At 33.6% G+C, this 23,027-nt stretch overlaps 1 protein-coding gene across 1 annotated transcript in view; it reads left to right on the top strand.

Annotated features, from left to right (window-relative positions):
- DACH1 (dachshund family transcription factor 1) overlaps positions 1–23,027 on the top strand; it is a 428,800-nt gene that overhangs the window by 392,673 nt on the left and 13,100 nt on the right. Inside the window, exons 9-10 of the mRNA XM_045978290.1 lie at positions 341–484; positions 1,014–1,082. Coding sequence (XP_045834246.1) covers positions 341–484; positions 1,014–1,082 — 213 coding nt within the window. The remainder of the gene's footprint in view (positions 1–340; positions 485–1,013; positions 1,083–23,027) is intronic.

Here is a 23,027-nt window from a genome sequence, read left to right as displayed (position 1 = left end):
AATCCACAAAATTCATTTAATCAGGCTTCTTTATCAGTGTATATAAATATTTACTAAAATTAATTTCCCCTTAAATCAGTCTCTCATTTGACAATTAAAGGCATCTTTGTAATAAGATAGTTCAAGGTTAAGTAAAAATTGGCCTCCTTGAATATTTTACTGGGGTTTATTTTAGGTAACGGTGGGATTTTTTGAACTTCCTCTGCATAGGTAGACTCTGTCCATCAGGGGAGAAAAGGAAAAAAAAATATTATTAAAAAAATAGATCATTTGTAAGCATTGGTAAGTTGGAACATGGCAAAAACTTTTTAAAATATAATATACTAACTCTCTTTTCTAGCCATAGTTCAAAAGAGGCTAAAGAAGGAGAAGAAGGCAAAGAGAAAATTACAGGAAGCCCTGGAATTTGAGACAAAGCGGCGTGAGCAAGCAGAACAAACACTAAAACAGGCAGCTTCTACGGATAGTCTCAGGGTCTTAAATGGTAAGAGGGGCCATCTTTATGCATGGCTAACTAACATTCACTTATTAGCACTAAAAAGACAATTTCAACCTGAGTTTGTCAAGATATATGTATAGATATATCTGTGTATCTACTATCTAGTGACTCATTCAACTGTGCTCCTAGCAGAAAGCCTGGTGGGCAGTCATCCCCCATGTTGGGCAATGCTTGATTCCACAGATGTCTTTGCCCGCCTGTTACTACTTAACTCCGTTATCTGGAACCTGACATTGCTTTCCTGTGTAGCTAAGTCTGTCTCTACCAAAATAGGATAAAATATTACTCGGAGAACGTCCCAACCCCATCCCATGTCATGAACAATTTTACGTTACTTATTGATCTCTCCAAATATTTTGATAATTCTTATGGTTCTAGTCTTTGTTCAGCCTTTACAAGATGACAAAGATTTATGTAATTTTAATACAGCACCCAAGTAACAGGTTGCTCTTTTTTTTAAAGGACAATAGCATCAAATGAAATATGTGTCACTCTTACCTTTCTGTGCTTTTAGATTCTCTGACCCCAGAGATAGAAGCTGACCGCAGCGGCAGCCGAACAGATGCTGAAAGGACAATACAAGGTAGGAATTTGCAAAAGGCTATAAATCTAGATCTTGCTATATGAGTTTTTCCTCAGCTTTAGCCTGCTATTCAAGCATGTAGCCTACCATCTGGGCCACATCAAAACAAGTTCAAACAAGGTCAAGTTCATCTTGCTTGTTTATATGAGTGAATTCATTTTGTGCTGATAGATTTTCTTTAAATTAACGGGTCATTTCTGTTTATACAATGCAATTAAAAAGGAATAATTAATTTTAAACAATGTATGATTTAATCTTGGACACAGTAAATGTGCTTTATTGAATGCTTGAAGCCCAGTCTCAAAGCAGGAAGGGTTTATAAGTTCTATACCATCTGAATAAAAGCATGGGTTAATCAAAGAGGTAGTTCTTAAATTTGAAAATTTCTCCTTCTCATTTTTGTGACAAATACTGCAAGGTACATGCAAAACAGACTGGTTGAATGTTAACAATAAATAAGATTGTTTAGTCCTCTGTGGATTTTCTGAATGTTCTCTATGCCATTATATACATTTTAATAACACAAATCTGCTGAGTGAAATCATATATAGAATACTAAAGGGAGTTGTATTAAACACTCAGAAGAGCTAAATATGTATATTGCTGAGACCATACTATTAGGAAAGAACAAAATCTGAAGGTAACATTTAGTCTAACATCTATTCTAGGCAATAAACTCAGTCTAACAACATGAATACTAAACAGTAAAAAGAGCATTTTTTTTCTATTTTAAATGAAGATGGTTCTTCAAAGGGAAGCCTAAAATGATTAACTGCTATAATCCTCCCAATTGCTTTTATTTTGCATTTTAAGCTCAATCATTTTGGGGATATTGTTTGACATTAATTGTGCTACTTAATCAGCTCTGAAAGTGTCATCTTTGGTTTAGTGTAAAGGAAATATACTTTTGTAAAGGATCAAATATCCAATAAGTAAAAATCAGAAACTTGCAGGAACATTCCTGAACATTTTTGCCTATATTTATTTTACCTAAAACCATGATAATTATTTTTTAAATCCTGAGGCTCAAACCATATGTTATTATGAGATATCTTCTTGTATATACAAGATTAATGCAATTGTAGATGTAGAAAAGACTTTTTTTTCCAGAGTATTATGGATATTAGCAAAATTATATGTCTGTGTGCATGTATAATCTTATTAAAATCATAAGATTTCTGTTGCGTCTCTTTTAAAAGTTGCATACACATGTTAACAAATGAGTAATAGCAAAGCCGGTCCTCTTTATCAGGGATGATAACCTCAATCAGGTCAATATAAATATCAGCCCTGAGTTGTGTGTTCAGGGACCCCTCATGTATTAACTTAGCTAGTGGCCAAAGGAGGTCTAAAAAAGCCCATGAGTCTCCAGGTAGATGTGATCTAAAAATTATCTGTTATCTACAGAATCCTCAGGGTTGTCAAATCAATCCAAGAAAAATTATAGTCAATACATTCCTGCATATTAATGAAAGATTTGTTTTCAGTGTTAAGAAGTGATTAGTCAATGATTAAACACCTTGCACAATTGGCATAATGTTTATTCCAGGAATTTGCTATCAGTAAAATTTTGGTCATCAATATGGCTAGGGTTATTTTAATTTGAATTTGTAAAATTCACATATATTCAAATATATACATTAATATGCATAAACTCTTGCTGTATCAGGTTGAAGTTTTGACAACTCTCTTTTCTATTGTGATTTGCTTATTCCAAGTAAAATTTTAAATCATAAATCGCCTTCCTTTTGCTATCCAAAATGTTCTCGGTTGGGTAACAAAGAAAACCCACCCAAACAACTTTATAATTAAGGCAATAAAACATTTGAAGAATAGTTATACATAGTGATTTAAAGCCAAATATAAATGATTATGGAGTTATTTAATGCTTTGCTGTAGCTGTAATATAAAATCTTAATCATTGAATTCATTTGTTCAGCCAGTCAATTAAAAATACGTTCCTTAATTCTAATGTGAACAATTAGCAATACTCTACTTCTTGTATACTTCAAACTGCACAATTAGTTTTCAGTAAAACCCCTAACTCATGTTCATGGTTTCAATTAGGTAATATGATTTTTTCTCAAATGTAATAAAAAATACGGATGAATCTGTATTTTTATATTTTAGTTGCTAAAAAGGTATTTTACCAGGAGTTGAACCACCCAAGACTTTTAAAATACCAGGCAGACCCAAGAGATCATCTTTTGCTACTCTGACATCACTAAATAAGTTCTTTTAGCCCTCTGAGCCTTTTTTTTTTCAAACCTTAGTCTAAATGAATACATTTTGAAGCCAACAGAACAAAAATTAGCTGTGAACACAAGAAATCAAAGATAAAAAACTAGTTCGTTAAGTTCCTAGTTAAAGCACAACAATGGGAAAGGCAAAGAAGAAAGAACCGGAACTCATCGTTAATTTGTGAAATGGTCTATGTCATGCATTTGGGAGCCATGAGCACCTGCCGCGTCACAGTAAGAATAACACAAACATGGCCTGTTCCTCCCTTTGCTTTCTCCGTTTTGGTGTCCCCAAGCCTAGGTGTTATGATACTCTATATTCTTTCTTGCTCCCGGTCCAACCATAAGTGAAATTATTCTGTGTTCCAAAATAAACTGAACTTACTTAGGAAAAACAAAGGAAACCCACGTTTCTCTATGCTTGTCATGTATTTATTTATTTTTAACATTCTGGCAATAAATAAATGCCATGCTTGGCCCAAGAGTTAGTCACTAGCAGTTGGGCACTTAAATACTGCTCAAGTGCCAGGTAATTACCCCCAAATAAGCACCTCAGGTTAGTTAGACTAAACATTGCCTCATTGGTATTTAATACCACCGTTTCTGTAAAACTATAGAGGAGGGGAGGAGGGAACCAGACAGCAGTTTAGAAAATATTCCTGAGCAAAGAGGCCCTAAATAATTACTTACTTGTGATAAGTAAAGTAAATCAGCTCATCCTACATAGGGATAAATTCTTCAATTGTTGATACTTCTAGTAGCTAACTCAAAAATTCATGAGTTTTGTGGCGATATTATGGATAGAGAATAAACATCAAAAAATTAAAAAAAAAAACCAACCTGTTTCAGGAGCTGAATTATATGGTGATTAACTCTCATGCCTTGAATCTTGCAGATTTATATGGCATGATTTGTGTTGGAAAATTTTATCTTACTTTAAAGTTTTTGTAAGATCTTTTGAATATGCAGAGTAGACTGAGTTCATATAAATAAATAAATATAAATAAAGCGTTGGACACTGCTTTGGACTAGTTAATAAATAGCCTCCAAAACCCTTTCTGCCCCCACACATATGAATGCCCATCCCCACACTATCTGCAGCCAAATCTATAATACGATGACTTTCTGGAGCTACGTTCTAATTTCTTTTAATCTCTCCCTGGCAATGGCACCCACTTAGATGGTTTATTTAGCTTATATGCTTTGACAATTAAAAAATATACATTTCTCTCCAGACCATTCAGACATTTCTTAAGAGGTGCAGGTTATATCCAACTTTTATTTGGCTGTCTCACAGATACTGCAAGGTCCAGTGCACAAAACCAAAAGGATCGTTCACTCCCAGCAAACCTTTCTTCATCCAGTGTTCCTTCCCTGTGGAACTGTTATCTGCCCAGTCCGGCATCCTCAATCTATACTAAGGAAGAGCAGAGCACACACTTCCCTCCCTCATCCTCTACAGTCAGTTACAGCTCTTCCCCTTGTCCTGGAATCCTCTCATCTTTTTTTGATTTCTTGAAAACCCCACATCTTCCTCCACCTATCAGGGACATAATGCCTTCCTCCTTGTCTTTACTTACCCAATGTTGAAATCTCATTTTTAGAAGTTACTGCTTCCAGGAATGCTTCCTTGAAACTCCACCCCCACCCCTGCGGGACCTCCCTGCCCCCTGGGTCTAATTCAGCCTCTGGAGGTTCTTACCATATCTCTCACTTCTCCACAGTCTCCTGCTGGGCATTTGTAGTTCCTTCTTCCTCTCTCTGGAAGGTAGCTGAGAGGGTGCGAACCATGTCTATTTTGGTCACTACTGTGACGTGTAGGTTTGACACATATGTCTGAATGTGTCAGGTGTTTGTGCCCCATTTACACTGCTGAATGTTTGCTACACTGTGAAAGAAGGTGACTTAGGACCTGATTGATTTTGTGAATGCCAAGGGTCCTCATTGTTCTGACATTTCTCAGACTTTGGTTGGAGAGACAGATGTAAGAAAGTGAAGGATAATGTAATTTTACCTCAGAAAGTCAGAATTACAAATTTGGGTAGCATTAATTTTCATTTATCTGATTGCTGCATTAACAATATGTGTTTAGGCTTTTTGTACGTGTGCATAATGTTACTTTTTTGTTTGTACATTTGACGTAAGATTTGGATTCTGTAAATATGCACTTACACTCACTTTTTTCCATTTTAAATATATATTTAATTTAACATGCTATGGTCACATTTCTTAAATAATACTTTCATCTGTTGTTTAATATACATTAACCTTATACTTCTTTTTTAATTGCTTATAATTTTATATGACTAAATCTTCTTTATAAATTACTGAGGTTATCAATATATTGACAAACTATAACATAGGACAATCATGGTTTAGTGCTGTTTTTTCTATGTCTTTTATCAATTTTAAGAGTTAGAAAGTTCACTTTCCAAATAGTAACTTTGGCTTCTTTTTAAGAAAACCTGTCTTTTTAAACCAAAAAAGAATTGGTAGAATCAATGGGAATGTGGACCATAGTTCCTCTGACATCTTAGAATATCTGCAAGTTATGCTTGCAAAATCTTGACTCACTTGAAAGTACATCTCTTTTATTTATATCCAATGGCCATAATCAAAACTGTTTGGCTTTTTATTCTTTTTTTGACTGATCTCAGATCATAGAAAATAAAATATTCTTCCAATAAAAGGACATAAAAGACTTGCCTTCACATTAACAATCTTTTTTCCAATTAAAAAAAAATCTCCTTTCTGCTTCCTAGATATTTGAAGATACATGTTGAATTTAAAAATTGTTTATTTTTCAACGATATTTATTGAACACTGATGATATGCCAAGTATGCTTTTATGATGTCGTTGCCTTAGCTCTAGGAAATGACTTTAAAGATCAATTAAATCTCTTCATTTTGCAAACAAGGAAAGTGAGACTTCGGGAAGAAACATGACTTGTTAAAGGTTATATCATGAGTTAACCAGAGTTGGGAATGGAATTTAGTTCAGTTGCTTTTCACATTCCCTTATTTTCTTCCTGACTATTTTAAGATTAGGATTGTTAAAATGTGCTCTTCTTGCTCTTTTAAAATATGTGATTATTTGTTTAGTCACTTACAGTTCCAAAGCATCATCATGCATATCATTCTTATGAGTGGAATTTATATCATTTATCAGAATTTTTTATTGACTCTAATGTTTTAGCATGCATTGAATTTCCCAGTAACACAAATTTCTTCCATTTAGACTTAGGAATATCATCCAATTGACGGTGACTATTTGCTTATTAAAGTAGTGAGGTGGTTTGGAAACTGTTATTTTTTGAGCCTTTCCTATATGTATGTATTCTAATTTAAAGGTGAGATAACTAAAGTTCAGAGTGGCTAATTAATATTCTCACATTTACACTCCGAGTTAGTGGGGTCACAGACATTTGAATCCATATTTATGACTCCAAAGTTCTTGTTCTATCCTCCATGCGTTTCTGTCTAGACTTCTATCTCTTCTAAAATAACTACTTCCATGCCCATCACCCAGTTTGAACAGCTAGCACATTGTTAATGACTTAAGAAGTTCAAAGCAGTCTACTGACAGGTACTAGAGAATGGTATATAATTGAAAAAAAAAAAAAAGGTTTCCTTTCCAGCTTTTTACTTTTCAATTCATCATTATGCCTATACCATGTTTATAGACACTTCCAGACATACTGGGGAAAACTCACTCTTTAGTGAAGAAAACAAAGGACCAATAAAAGATACTAAGAAATTAATCATATTTAGATAAAAGATTTAACCACATCCCTACCACTTACCATGCAATGAGCTTAAGATAAATTTGAAATCAGACAAAAATCTAATTGTGGCTTAATATAAGACGTTTAGAGAGCCTCTTGATTTCTTCTGTAGTATGTGTTTAACAGAGTTACTAAATGATATTCCAAGATTTTTACCCTGTAATGGCCTTAACTTGAAACTTACTTAAACTTATCACTTCTAAAACCTTTTTGAAAGGATTGTTTAAATGTAATTTCATATAATTGTCTTATGCGCATTTCTAATATTCAAAAAAAGACCCTTATGTTTAATGTAGAAGTGGGGTTTTTTTAGGCACAGCTACAGAACTAGCAATTAAGAAAGCTAGGAGTCAGGTCTAGATTCAAATCTTTGTTCCACTATTTTTTTTCCCTTTAGTAATTGCTTAACCTTAGAGAGTTGTTAGAAGGATTAAATAAATTAATCCATGTAAGGCACTCAACATCTACTAGACAATAGTATGCATACAGTTAAGTTTTAGCTATTAATATTTCATTTTATTATTATGAGTTAACATATTTACAGTGCCTAGCAACTGATAAACGCTGAAGCTATTATTACTCTGATAGATAATTTACTTTTCTTTTTTCAGAAAATTGGTCTTTATAACATCATGTTGATTTAGTCCCCTAGTAAAGTGTTTGTAGAAATTTATAAGAATGTTGGAAACAAACAGGATTTGTACATACAAATATGGACCTAACTTTTCATATTTGAAGATTTTTTATTTAGCTTAAAAGAGGGAAGGGGGAGGGTTTTATGGAAAGAAAGACAAAAGGAAAAAATGAGAAGGTTGATCAAAACTGGTTTCCAGACTGCTTGCACTGTATATTTAACTATTGTTGAGTCACTTACAAATAATGTAATTACCATCAGGATCACCTCAAATTCTTTTTCTTGATCTTAAAAAAATAAATATTATAATTATATTACTATGAACAACACAAAACAATAATAAATTTACTTCTAGTCTCTTGGCACTGCTTTCTGGTGTTTGGCAGCATTTCAATGCAGCTAGTCAATTTGAGACAGCATTGATTAAGTTGAACAAAAGATGATATTGATTGCAGCCTGTAGCCAATAAACAAGCTATTGTTCCATAGTTATCATAGGTCATTGTTAACTACTCATTTAACTATACAGAGTTATTATTATTAAATAGAAAGTCTCAGAGACACTCATGAATTGGATATTTTATAAAATTTTAGAATAATGTTTTCTTATAATTTCATATATTATTCTTTTAAGAAATACATAATAAAGGAAATCTTGTTTTTGAACATTGGTGGCTGTGTTTAAACACCAAATGCTGAAGGCCTTTTATAAGGTTTATGTTGGAAATGGTTCCTTCATAATTTAAACTCATTATACATGAAATGAGACATAGCAGGCAGTTAAGTATGAAGTTGCTGAAAATAGTAATAAGATATAGTTCGTTATAGTTATTACTTATAAAAAATTATTTTCGGTGTATTATTTCCATAGACCTAACCTACTAAACTCTCGGTTCTGATGGGGAAAAAGCATGATTCTCATTATTATGTTCGTGTTCAGCTGTGACATAACACAAGGTTTTGTCCTGTCATTTCAATTCTTACTCCATTGCCCAAACATTATGCAGATTAAATTAAGGCAAAATGATTGGGCTTGGTTTGTAATGTAGTTGACATCATTTTCCTTAGTAAATGCAATATAATAGGTGGTAGCTTCTATGACAATTCAGAGGATATAGGGAATATCAGGAATAATTAATTAGAATTGGAGATTTAGAGAGGGTAAAAAGGACATTGTACAACAAAATTATGATTAAATATTGACAGAGACCAATTTATAGAAAATACAGTGTTTTGTTAGCATAGATACAACTGAATTAAATTGGCTTTTTCATAAATGTGTTTGTGGCTTCGCTTGAATACTGTCTGAAGACCGTAATCAAAGAACAGTGATAAATGGAAATTGGGAAAGGTATTAGCAGGGGGCCTGAAAGATCAATGCTAGATCCATTTTGATTTAACATCATAATTAGTGATATGGAACAGTGGTTAAACAGAGTGTATCAATGAAATTCACAGATGATCCTAATTTAGAAGGCGTAACATACATCTGTGTGGACAGTGTAAGTATGCAATAGAAATTTAGGGAATTTAGGAATCTCAGGATGAATGAAATGAAATTACCTTTTTAAGAAAGAAAATTTAATTTTAAGATCTATGGGGTTTAAAAAAAATTTTTTTTAAAGATTTTATTTATTTACTTGACAGAAAGAGATCACAAGTAGGCAGAGAGGCAGGCAGAGAGAGAGGAAGGGAAGCAGGCTCCCTGCCAAGCAGAGAGCCTGATGTGGGGCTCCATCCCAGGACCCTGGGATCATGACCTGAGCTGAAGGCAGAGGCTTTAACCCACTGAGCCACCCAGGTGCCCCTTTAAAAAAAATTTTTAAACTCAAAAATGTCAATGACAGTATGTGTCCACTTAGAGCTTTTCATAGTTCTGTACTAACAGTGAATGGCTATAGGACTGAGAGAAAGGTCAGAGGATGGGTAGAAAAATAAGCCTCTGTCATTTTAATATTATATATTTTTTATTAATGATACTTTTTACTATTATGAATATCAGAGAGTTGAAGAAATTGGTTTTTCATTGTGATCAATACATTCCATTAATTTCTTATTTAGATAGTATATTCTCATCTTTAGTTTTAAGAAAAATTTATTTAAAATAAGTTTTTGCTTTGAATCTTCTTACCTTTATTATCAAAAGAAAAAATTGACGACCATTATATCCATTTAACTTGCTCACTTAAGATTGTTGCAATAGAAACTGTATGTAATGCCTACCAAAGCTGAAGAGGGTTGCCATTTTGAAATATAGATTAGAACTCCAGTGGTTCATTTTCATATGGCCTGCTTCCTCTTTTTGTATCCACTCTTAGACAGTGAAAGTAACTTAGTCATCTAAGAGAACCTTTAATATTCACAGTAATTTCTTTGAGACAAAACAGAAATAGATTTTTGTTTTCTGAAAAATGTTATTTATACTCTAGGAGTTATAAAGGTTAACTGAATATATTTAAATTACAAAAAAAGAATCCCCACTTTAAGGTCTATTCGATAAATTACAGGATTTGTGTGCACAAAATTAAAAAAAAATTGGTACATAAACACCTGGTGATGAGAAGCATGCCATCAATTTTGATAGCATGTATATATATCGACATTCAAGTTATATAACACCCTTTGCTATAAATTCTTCTTTAAGAAAATAAGACATCATCATTTAGACTATAAATGTAAAAATGCTTATGGTGCATTATTCCACCTCCCATGGTTAGGGACAGAATGCAGGCATGCCACAATAATGTTTTTTATTTCGACTGTTCGAACCATATTAATGAGAACATCATTTTGGAGAACTAATTATTTCTATTTGTCTTGTGTCACACTTTCTAATTCCCCTATATTAGCACAGCCAAAGCAAATTAATTGCTTTTCCAGCAGTTGAACCTTGTCCAAGAATGAGCTCACATTCCCTTCCAGTTTCCCTGTTTCTGGGAGTGCATTGTGTCAGAAATTTCTCTTGATACTAAACATAGTCTAGAGAATATCTTTACAGATTTCTGTGCACTCACTTGATGAAATTTATAAGTTTAAGTGACCCGCCAGGAAAGATAAAGTTCTTAGCTGCAAGATTATACATCAAAACAGTTAAAGTGAAATTAAAATTAAATGAATGAATCTCACTGAAGCAAAAAAAGCAGTAATTAATGGTTCCCTTAATTGTCTTCATAAAATATTTGCATGGGTCTAATTTGCATAATTTGCATGTATTAATTAATCTTTCAAAGGAATTTTGTGCTGAGAGAAGCCAAAAAATCTCTTTGTTTTATTTAACATCTAATGAAATATTTATCTTCTTTAATGAACTTCTCATCTTCATTAAAATAAAAATTGCACAAGTTTGTATGTTTTAAATGTTTTTATAATTGAAGTATTCAAAAAATCTCTTTAGACTTACAACAACTGAAAAACAAACACATTATTTAACATTCAGTATCATTTTAACAACAGCAACACTTTAAAAAAAAAAGTCCAATTCCACTTTCTCAAAGGTGACAGAGCATTTGGTAAATGAATAAATGAATACAGCTATTTGGTTTTAAAAGTAAGATTTAGAAAGGCCCGATCATTTCTTTTAATGGTAATCTGATTTTTATGGCTGAAATAGTGGGCAACTAGAGGGTATATATGAGAAAAATCAGTATGTTTGATTGTTTGGGAAATGGTTCACTGGTTGAAAATATTTTAACTGGTTCAAAGAAATTAGTCCATTAAAAATCCACTCACTATTATTAACAACTCCTAGATTGACTGACAATATTTCCTGGCAGGAGCTATACAGTCCCAACTTTATTCTAAATCTGACTGCTGGAGATTTGTAGCAGGGGCTTCTCCTCTCACAAACAGATCGTAGTGAAGACCAAGAAACGTGCCTTGGAAGGGATGAAATTCAAAATTTCATCAAGTGCCAAATAGTACATATTCACAAAAGCTAGGGAAGAACGTGGGGAGAGAGCCCAGAAGTTAAACAGACATAAGGGAAGGGAAATTGATGATTTGTTAATGGTATTCATTCTTTTTGATGCCACAGTCCTACAGAACATTCCAAAGAAGAACATAGGTTAACATGTTCTAAAGCAATTTCAAGTTTGCACAGGTTTTTCACGTACATCATTTTTGTGGATCTTCACTTCAAGCCCATTTTATATTTGAGAAAACTAAGGCACACGAACATAAAGCAGATTTGCCTGGAATCAAATTGTGAGCTCAGGACCTCCGAGTCCTTTTGACTCCAAATGCCTTGATCCTATATGACATCAATCTTTTTATCTCATGATGATTTATGAAGTGGCTATGAGTGGCTAAATATTAAGCCAGATAATGAGGGTGGCATAAATTTATAAGGATTAAGATTCGAAATGCAAATATATAGTTCTTTCCATGTAAAGTTTAGTAATGAGATAAAATCAATTAAATTGACTTCGGTTTCTTCTGGGATCATCTTTTTGGAAGTAAAAAGGCATTTTCATTAGGCCATGGACATTTCTTAGCCCTGCAACCACTCTCATGATTTGCAGTTTCTCATGAAGTTTTCCCTAATATAAAAGGAAAAATTAAATCTATTAGATGGCAGAAATAATCAGTTACAAAATAAATGCCAATACAGATTTTTCCCAAACAGTGATAATTTATTTAATAAATAACTGATTTCTAAAGGATTAAAATTGAACATTAAAATGACTTAGTTCTAGGAGTGATAGAATGAGAACCATAATCTACTGTCAAAACTATCATTCATTAATGTTGTGACCCCGATAACTCACTTCACCTGCTAAGACCTGTCCTAATACTGATATTTTACCCTCTTAAAATGTCAAAGGCATTTCACTTGTTATGAGTGTGGACATAACACACACAGACACCGCATGTGTCGTGCTCCGTTATGGATACGTTGGATTCTGGATTCAGACTGCCTGAGTTCAGATCACCACACTCACGTGTATGATCTGTATAACACAGAGTGTGTAACTTAAACTTTTTGATTTTTGGAGTTCCTCATCTGTAAAACACAGAAAATGATCACAATATCCACCTCACAGAACTGTTATGAAATTAAATGAATTAATACACTTGAAGAACTTCGAACAGTGCTCAGTAGGCACTAAAAGCTAAAAAGACAGGGGCGCCTGGGTGGCTCAGTGGGTTGAGCCGCTGCCCTTGGCTCAGGTCATGATCTCAGGGTCCTGGGATCGAGTCCCGCATCGGGCTCTCTGCTCAGCGGGGAGCCTGCGTCCCTCTCTCTCTCTCTGCCTGCCTCTCTATCTACTTGTGATCTCTCTCTGTCAAATAAATAAATAAAATCTTTAAAAAAATAAAAAAATAAAAGCTAAAAAGACTTTGCTATTTTTACAATTATGCACAAACTTAAATATAATAATACTTACAATAGTATTCATTTTTGGTAAAAATTAAACATGCTTTGGATCTAAAAGATTATTTTAAGCCAATAATTTTTTCCCCATATGTGATACATACTTTTTCTTTTAGTGTGTTTTAAGCTCAAAAATGCAAATTATATTTACCAGATTTTCCAGGGCATTTAAAAAATTCATGACAGAGTGTGAATTTCAATATTTATGTCAATTTAAATAATATGGTTTGAGGAGATTTATTTACAGCCACATATTCTATGTCATTATTTATCTCTTTGCAAATTAAATAAAAGCTAAACTAGTTATTCTTGACTCATTTAAGATGGAAGTGTTAGAGCATCTTAATTTTTTTTATTATATTTGGCAAATTTCTCTTAATATGGTTTGTATTTTCATATAGTGTGGAGTAACTGCAGACTCTTCTAATTCATATATAATCATACTCGAGAGATAGTAAATCTCCACTTAAGCTTACTAATTACACCTATAAAACCATGAATGATGGCTACAAATTATTGGATCTGACTCTCATTCTTTATTTATTTCTCCCTGGGAGAAAGAGCACTGGATGGGGAGATTTTAGCCCATAAATTATTCCCATACATAATCAGGTTTGCTGTGTTTAACTTTGATTCCATACTATTTTTTTATATTAACTGATGAAATTTCCATTTTTATAGATTAAGAGCTAATTATTTTATTTCCATGATAAAATTATATTTACTTATAGCTATAATTTCAATGTCTTTATTTTTTCTTAATAGATTTTACTGATTACTCTAGTTCTATTTTGTTTTAAGCTACCACAGTCTTTTCACTTGTTTTTATACATTCTCTAGCAATCTTATATAAAATGTCATAGTGAGGCCTTATCCTTAGTTAAAGTGTTGGGAATGGAAAAGAATTTTGCAAATGAGAAAAGATTAGATGTGAGACAACAGGCACAGAAAGTACATTCCTCTGCTAAGTCCAACAGATTGTTCTGGGTTCCAGCCCAAGAGGGATCATAAACTCAATTACTACTATATTTTTTTTTTCCTGAGAGAACTCCAAAAATATCTACTTTTATGTAAAAGTATAGATTTTTAAAAAATACTGTGGAGGCCTAAATAATATCAGTGTTTATTAACAGTCTTTGATAATAGTAAGAGAAAGTTCTCTCAATCTAAAAAACTCATATAATGTCAGATTATGTCAGCACAAACTAAACTGAAAGTAGCAATTAAGTCATGGGTATATAGAACAACAGTTCTCTAAGCTTTTTTTAGAATGAATACAATGATTTCCCCTAACTACTTTGATTACAGACATGGTTTTGAGATAGAATTTTGAGACTCACTTGCTCACATCTTTCTTCAAAGTTTTGCAATTCAGATTAATCCCATTGTGTTAGGCACTTCATTGATGTGATTATTGCAAAGGATTAAAAATATCCAGTAACTTACTTTGTAAATTTTAATTATACTTCTTAAATTATTAGAATGAGAAGTATTTCAAGAAATTGCAAAAGATCTTTACTATAGAGGGTTGATGAATTATATGCTATAGCTCATAGGCTGTATTTCCCTAAGAATTCAGAATCAATTCTTGTTAACAAATCTCAAAGACTCAGTGAGTGAGAACAGTGAAGTAAATATGGTAGATAAAAAGAAAAATATTCATGGCATGGCACTCATGCTTATGGTCTTCTGAAGTAAATTTCTTATAATTCTTATTTTTCCCAGGGGACCTCACTGAGATTTGTGACATATTTGTGCTAACTTTCTAAGAATCAAAATATGGTTCTAAAAAAACTATTTCTCCATACCATATTATCACACTATTTGTAGTTATTTTATTGTAGTCTTACAGTAAGATTTCTCAATGCAGGCAAAATTCAACTAGTGACTTACTGCTCCTTGTTACACCTAATAATAGAGCAAATGAGAGCAGTGCGTCAATTGCACCAAAATGATTTGAGTTTAGAGAGAAACCTCACTGGCTTCAAAAATTTACCCTTGTCGAGTCACCAACATTCTACAGCTCAAACCCCAACAGACCATCCATCCTAAAGAAGGATAAGGACCCTGAAGAATATGAGATATCATGTCAACAGGAGAGCAAATGTCATTTTGATACAAAGCTGACAACAGGGCTTAGTTTGCTCATTCCCTCATCTCATAATTTCACATTCACAATAAAGTCCCAACTAATTCCAAAAATACTGATAGCATTCATTTACAGACTAAAAATGTTATTAAAATTAATGCTTGAGTGGTCATAAAGAAACATACCAAAATTAGGTCAATATTTTTAAGGTTTTTATATACTTAAGTTTCAGTATATAAACTAGATTTTTATACTGAAATAACTAGATTTTTATGTTTTTGTTTTTGAAAGTTACATATGAATTGATTTCTAAGTTAATGTTAAAATATTTAGTTGGTGGGTAATTGCCCATTTTGATCTCAAATGCAGTTCTTGGTTGTCTTGTTTTGAATAGTGTTTCAATGTGTGATTCTATTCCTTTGTGAGAAAATTGGAACACAGACATTTATTTAAATCCAACAATTCACGCAGAAAGCCTGTGCATTATCACAACTCAATAGGCTCTTTTGCAAGTTGTTTGTAAAAAACACAGGAAATACAAAAACATTTCCAAATATTTTCTTAAAGTTAAATTGTATAGCCAACAAAGAGGTGAAATTTTTTCATTATTCCAAAGCTCTAGGCTTTTATATTTTAACAGTTGCAGAGTGCTTTAAATGGAATATTAGGGAACAAGTATATATGAGTTTTAGCAATATTTAATGGATCAATGACTGTTTAGAATTCTGAGACTTGAGGGGCGCCTGGGTGGCTTAGGTATTAAGCATCTGCCTTCCGCTGAGGTCATGATCCTGAGGTCCTGGGATCGAGCCCTACATTGGGCTCCCTGCTCCACGGGAAGCCTGCCTCTTCTCTCCCTCTCTCCCTGCTGCTTATGTTCTTGCTCCTACTGTCTTTAAATTAAAAAAAAAAAAAATTCTGAGACTTGAAAATAATGACTTTTTTTAAGATCTTAAAATTTATTTTGTGGGGGGGGGAGAGGAAGAGGAAACCTTGAGCAGACTCCCTACTGAGCACAGAGCCCAACACAGGGATGGATCCCACGACCCTGAGATCATGACCTGAGCTGAAATCCAGAGTGGCTTAACTGACTGAGTTACTTGGGGAACCCCTAAAATAATGATTGGATTTGTTTTTCATGCTTGGCAGCATTTACAATTTCTGAATAAAATGAGTTAACAATGTGACAAACATGTGAACATATAAAACTAGACATTTTAAAATAATTTTTTAAAAGATTTTATTTATATTTTTGAGAGAGAGAGAGAGGGAGAGAGCCTGAGTAGCGGGAGTGGCAGAGGGAGAAGCACACTCCGCGCTGAGTAGGGAGCCCGAAGTGGGGCTTGTAGGGGTTCCAGGATCACAACCTGAGCTAAAGGCAGACACTTAATCAACTGAGCCACATAGGTGTCCCTTAAAATCATTTTTGTGATTTATTTAAATTTAATTTCTTCTTTAACTGTTTTCTTCAACCACTAACTGGAGATCCTTCCTTCCTTCCTTCCTCTCTCCCTCCCTCTTTCTTTCTTTCTTTCAACAAATAAATAAATAAATATTATGGCTGCTTCTGAGTAAGGTTTAAACAAATTCCTAAATACTATTTAGGAATATTATTTATCTGTTTCTCTTTGTTTTATGTCTGGTCTCCCTTGTTTTATATCTGAAATCAATATATTAAGTCCTAAATCCAGTATGAATATTGCATGGGAAGTGTTGATCTAGAATGAGAATAAAGAAGAATATAATAAATTCAGAAAGGAAGTAGTGAGAATCTAAGTCCTGGTATTGTGCAAGGAGTAAGTGAGAGTGAACGGTGAAGGATAAGGAGAAAATCAACGCATAGGGCATAGAAAACAGCAGTGGATAATTTGAAGTAGTTAGTCTGGGAAAGAGATCCAGGCCAGTGGGGCATTTAGATAGAGTTGAAGAGTGATCATCCAGGTGAACGTGGAGCTTGAGTATGAGGCAGCTTGAATGTGAGGTCCAGACAAGAGATACAGCTTTGTATATCATTAAAACCAATGCTGAAATAGAGAATCTCTTTGCTTAATCTTGAAATTGTCATTCTTCTGAAGAAGCTAGAATGTCAAGTCACCTCTCCCCCAAGAAAAGAGTTGTAATAAGAGTAATAAATACAACATAAAGAAGCAAAGAATGTTCAAATGACTATGAGTTAATACATTTCTCTACCATCCCTATTTGTAATGAATGACCTAATATTTCTTAACAACAATAGAGAAAACATTAAGTCGCCTTTTTTTTTTAATGGCAGTAAGAAAGAATGGATGACTTGGCATTGAATTTTGTCCATTAAAGTGAGTGTAATAAGCTGGGACAAAAATTTACAGTGCAAGATTATATACATAAAATTAGAATAGAAAATGCTAAAAATACATAGTGGCATATTAGATAATTCATATTTTGACTTATTTATTTTGCATCTTGTTGATTCTGTAGATTTTACCTATGATAAACTGTCAATTCAACTCTTGCATTAAGAGACATGTATTTTTCATGATATTGTTTCGTATGGCAATATGTTGGCTATCAGTCCTTTCAAGTAATCAAACTACATTGAATAGAGTCATAAACAAAAAGCAACAATAATTTACTTGCATTGTTAGCTTTCCCTCTGATGCATACATATTCTTTGCAATCATTTGAACAGTATAATACATTCTTGTTTTGATGAAGGGAAAGTAAAAATTACACTTTAGACTTGGTAAGTAAATAAAAAATGCTCATGTAATCGTGTTCTGAATTATCACAACAAAGTATGTTTTATACTAAAATAATACTAGTCCTATACCATATTTTAAGCTTTTGGAGCATCAGATTTTTCAATACATAAGATATTTGGTAATAAAGTAATCAAATGTCTGGTTAGAGTTTGAAACATTGAGAGAATTCTCATCTGAGCCCTGAACTAGCAAAGAACCAGCCCTGTTAAAGAGGGCTGATAAATTGAGCTCTTCGTACAGAAACCATAATGCTATCATGATGGGAAAATGGGCAATATTTATTAATCAAGACCTATAAGTTAATATTCTTATAGCTATACCAGTAAGTTTCCTTAAAAAGAGATAGAACTGAAGTCTGTCCAATTGAAATGAATCAAGGATATTATTATAAAATTAGGCATTTGTGGTTGAGCAATTTGGTATTGTCTAAGTGCAACTGTGAGTTAGCTCTAAAAGAGTAGTAAACCATTTCTCTGGTGGGAGAATAGAGATTTTATTATAAAGTGGTTTTGACAGAAGCCTCAATGAATTCCTTAAATTCATAATGTTTCTTGAAATCTAACCTTAATTCAGGATGTAATGATCTACATGGTGACATAAGTTAATTTTATTCATGTCACAATTGGTAGCGATGGGAAAATAAGGAAATACTGACAGTAACCACAGCCACAAGCTATTAATTTTAATGGAAATGGTGGCCTATGTTACCATGACCCAGGGCAGAATTTCACAGTAAGCATGAAATATACATATATCAGCATTTATCTTTTCTTCCTAAATATATGCACATTTATTATAATATACTTTAAATGTTTATTTGTGTTTATTTTTTGAAATTGAATTAAAGAAATTTGACAATCTCATGGAATTTGATATATGCTGAGAACAAATTAGAACTTAAACATAAACTGTAAGTCCAGAACGCTTAGTTGTGTCCTGAAATTCTTTACGTCTAGAGACAGAGACAATTTGTAAAATGCAAAGTTATCTATTAGCATTGGATATTTTTGCAATAGCACATTTTGTCTTTTTTGTTTGTTTTTTCGTTGTTCTCCACTTTAGAAAGCATTTAGTGGCTTACATTTGTCATTGTTTGTGGCTGGTTTTGTTGATATTTTCCTGATCAATTTGCAAGGAATTATGTCTGTTTCTTTGGAAAACAGGCAGTATGATATACAACAGTTTCAAATATTGCAAGATACGAGATTTAATCAAAATTGAACTTAACCAGTCACCACTACTGAATCAAAAGTTTGAAGGGACATTAAAAAGATTGTCTGGCTTCTTCTTCAATCTAGTATCTTTCTAAGTGCTTTTAATAGAGAGATCTAGATTTTTTGGGGGGAGGGGGAAGGGGTCTTCCTTCTTTTTCAGTAATTTCTTAAATGGTAATAACTTCAGCAGTATGGAGCTATACGATTTCCTGGGATGGTTACTTCTGTCACAATGCATCAAGTATCTGATGTAATCAGCTATTATTCTGAGAGAAGACTAGTATAAGAATTAGACTATTAATAATGATAATTTTTATTTCTGCTATATCATATATCATGAAACAAGATCATCAGTCTTTATGGAAAATCTATTTTTTTTTCTTCCCAGTAGAAACAAATTGCCCTAAGGTAATATAGGTAAAGTTATTTCCACTTAAAAGAAGATAGACATATTTAATATATATTTTTACATATAATATCTATATTTAAAAGAAAACGAAGTTGTGAAAATATTATGTGATTTAGACTAGTTTATTCCATTAGTAGCAAATCAGAGAGGTTTTTTGTTTTTTTTTTTTTTAATTATTTTGATGTAGGGGCGCCTAGATGGCTCACTCACTTAAGCAGCTGACTCTTGGTTTCAGTTCAGGTCATGATCTTAGGGTCCTGAGATCCAGCTCCATGTAGCCCGTAGCTGGTAGCCCGCAACCTCACTTAGCGGGGAATCTGAATGAGAGTGTGTCTTCCTCTTCCTCTGCCCCTCCCCTACCCCTGGCACACAGTCTCTCTATAATAAATAAATCAAAAGGAAAAAAAGATTAAAAAATTATTTTGATGTAGTAAGACAGATATTGAACTGGCAAACACACAGTTTGGTTTTTCTATTTCTCTGAAGTGTAGGCAAGCTTCCAAGAGAACTCACAAAGTGGCACTTGGCAGGGTGAATTCACACGACCCAGAGTCGGGTCATCAATCTTTTTCTGGGTTTCAGAAGAAAGCAAACGGAGGCAGTATACTAAAACACTGTAAGTCACAAGAACTGAAATATTTTGTTGTGACATTGACCAGCACATCTTTCTTACAAAGGAAGGAGTATTAATTATTTGCCGTGGCACAACAAATTACTTCCAAACTTCATGGTGTACAACATTTATTACCTCACAGTTTCTGTAGGTGAAGACTCTGGGAATAGCTTAGTTGGGTCATCGGCTCTGAGATCTCTCCGAGGCTACAATAAGTTGTTGGAAGGGACTGCAGTCAACTCTAGACTCAGCAGAGACAAGATTCATGTCCAAGCTTATTCATGTGGCTATTGGCATGCCTCCCATCCTCAAGGGTGTTGGATTGAGAGCCTCAGTTTCCTTGTTGGCTACCGGCCAGAGACCACCATCCGTTCTTTGCCACAGAACTTTCCATTGGGCAATTCAGTCCATGGCAGCCTGCTTCAGCAGATCAAGGAAGTGAAAAGATCCAAGGAGACTGTCTGCCAGCAAGATAAACATCAGTTGTTTATAACCTAAGCTTGGGAATGATTTTCCTCCACTTTTGCCACATTCTCTTCATTAGAAGCAAGGACCTAGATACAGTCACATGTAAAGGAGATGGGGATCACATGAGGATATGAATATTGGGAGGCAAGGAGCATTACTGTCCATCTTAGAGGATTACTACCAAAGTGGCCATGCAGAAAATAAAATCGTCAAATTATCTGGCAAGAATGGGATTAGGACAAGGAATATTATATAATCAAATATTTTCTCGAGTCAAGAATATATCTAAAGGTAGACCAGATGTATACATCAGTCCTTGAAGGGAACCTCATCCCTTATTGGTGCTTTCATTTGCAAAACATGCCAGCATAACCGCTTTCTCTAGGCTACCTTTCTGGACAAACCCTCTGTTGATTCTCATATTCTTTCTTTAGATGTGAACATTCTGTCAACACATTTCCTTGCGCATTTGCTAGTCTGTCTCTTCAACATAACGTTATACTTCTCTGGGCCGATCCCTTGAGCGCACAGAGAGCTGCCTTATTTAATAATTCTTGTATAACATGTTACTGTTCTTACCCATATACTATCTACCCATCAACAACAGTTGATGATTCCATTAGATAAGATATAAAGAAAAGCTATTCTCCACAAAAGTGTCATTTCTTTAGTTACCAGAGTTATCATATTTATTTTAAAAATTTGAGGCCTTTTCATGGAAGTCTGTCATTTGTCAAGTTTAGCACTAGACCAGTATTTTGGTTCAATATTGTGTAAATGTGTTAAATAAAGCTCTAGAAATTTGGAACTTTATTCACTTACAGGTACTTCCCTAAACAAATATGATTTTATTAAAATTGTTCATTTAGTCATGATAGAGAAAATGTAAAAAAATGAAAAATGCTTAAGTTAAAGAAGGATGATTTTCCTCCTCCAAACTTAAAATAACTAGACTCTGCGAGAAAGGCTCTTCTAATTGTCACCTTTGTTTTTTTCTCCTAGAGATAATACATAAGTTTACTCTGAAAACAATTTATTCACTGAGGATTTTGACTGTTTCTTGCAATTCCGAAGGATACAAATGCTTGTTTTGAAAGATCCATTTCCCTTTCCTGCAATATTTTGTTTTATCAAATAAGGCATCACCTTGTTCTTTGTTCTATGTTAATTAGTCATAGTACATAATTTATCCATTCATCATTCAGGTTCAGATATGCCCTCAAATGATTATTTTCTTACATACCTGTGTCTTAGTTTTCTTCATTCCAGAAATGAATAGAAGAGTGGAGAAAGTAATGAGAGCTTTTACTGTGCTTTACTTTGCTGAAGTTGGGAGGTCTCACCTTCCAATTAGGACAAGGTAACCTAAGTGCAAAGCACCCCATTCTCACTTACTGGTACATTAAGCACCATGATGGTTTCCCACTTCTTACTAATGAATGCTTAATTAGAACACACACACACACACACACACAAACGTTTTACCTAAGTAGACCTACCAGCGATAGAATTTTTCTTTGTTTACGGAAACAAAACAAAACTTTAAAGAGGTCTGTGTTCTGCTTTTTGTTTATTTTTGATAAACTTTTAAAAGATAACTTGTGTTTCAAACACAGATAATCAGAACAGTACTTTCCGTTTATCAACAAATGCACATTAGCGTACATAGTCCTAACTAACTAACAGGTAATCAGTTAAGCAGACTTCATAAACTTTACAATTGTAAATTTACCATTAAAACAAAATGGACCAATAGACCAGAATCCAGCTTATGCCCACACCCTCAGTCCAGTAAGTTTCATGAAACTGAACCTGTTCTTTCGGAAGAACTCTATTAAGGAAATCACTAAGCATAATCTTACTATGTAATACTTGAATAGGACTTCTCAAAAGCCTTGTTGTTAAGCAGAAAACATTTACTATGAGATTAATGTCCACATAATCAGTGAAACAGTGTATGTGGATAGTGGAGAGTGTATATCCTCAATGAGTTATTAATAAACACCCGATATTGGGGAAATAATAAAACTTTCTACCATCTAGGCAAACTATTTTGTTTTTTAACTTGTATTTGAAAGAAAACTATACTCACAGAAAAATTCAAAAAAAACTATTAAAACTCTCAATTGTAATGAGATAATAGGATTCACCTATTAATATTTTGTTCCAATGTGCTTTTTCATTCTTTCTTTTTTTTTAAGAGTTTATTTATTTATTTGGCAAACAGAGATCACAAGTAGGCAGACAGGCAGGGAGAGAGAAGGAGGAATCAGGCTCCCTGCTGAGCAGAGAGCCCGATGCGGGGCTCGATCCCAGGACCCTGGGATCATGACCTGAGCTGAAGGCAGAGGCTTTAACCCACTGAGCCACCCAGGCTCC

The sequence above is a fragment of the Meles meles genome, chromosome 14 (genome assembly GCF_922984935.1).
Source record: "Meles meles chromosome 14, mMelMel3.1 paternal haplotype, whole genome shotgun sequence".
Lineage (NCBI taxonomy): Eukaryota > Metazoa > Chordata > Mammalia > Carnivora > Mustelidae > Meles > Meles meles.
Note: the sequence above shows the minus strand (reverse complement) of the source record. Positions and strands in the feature narration are given on the sequence as shown.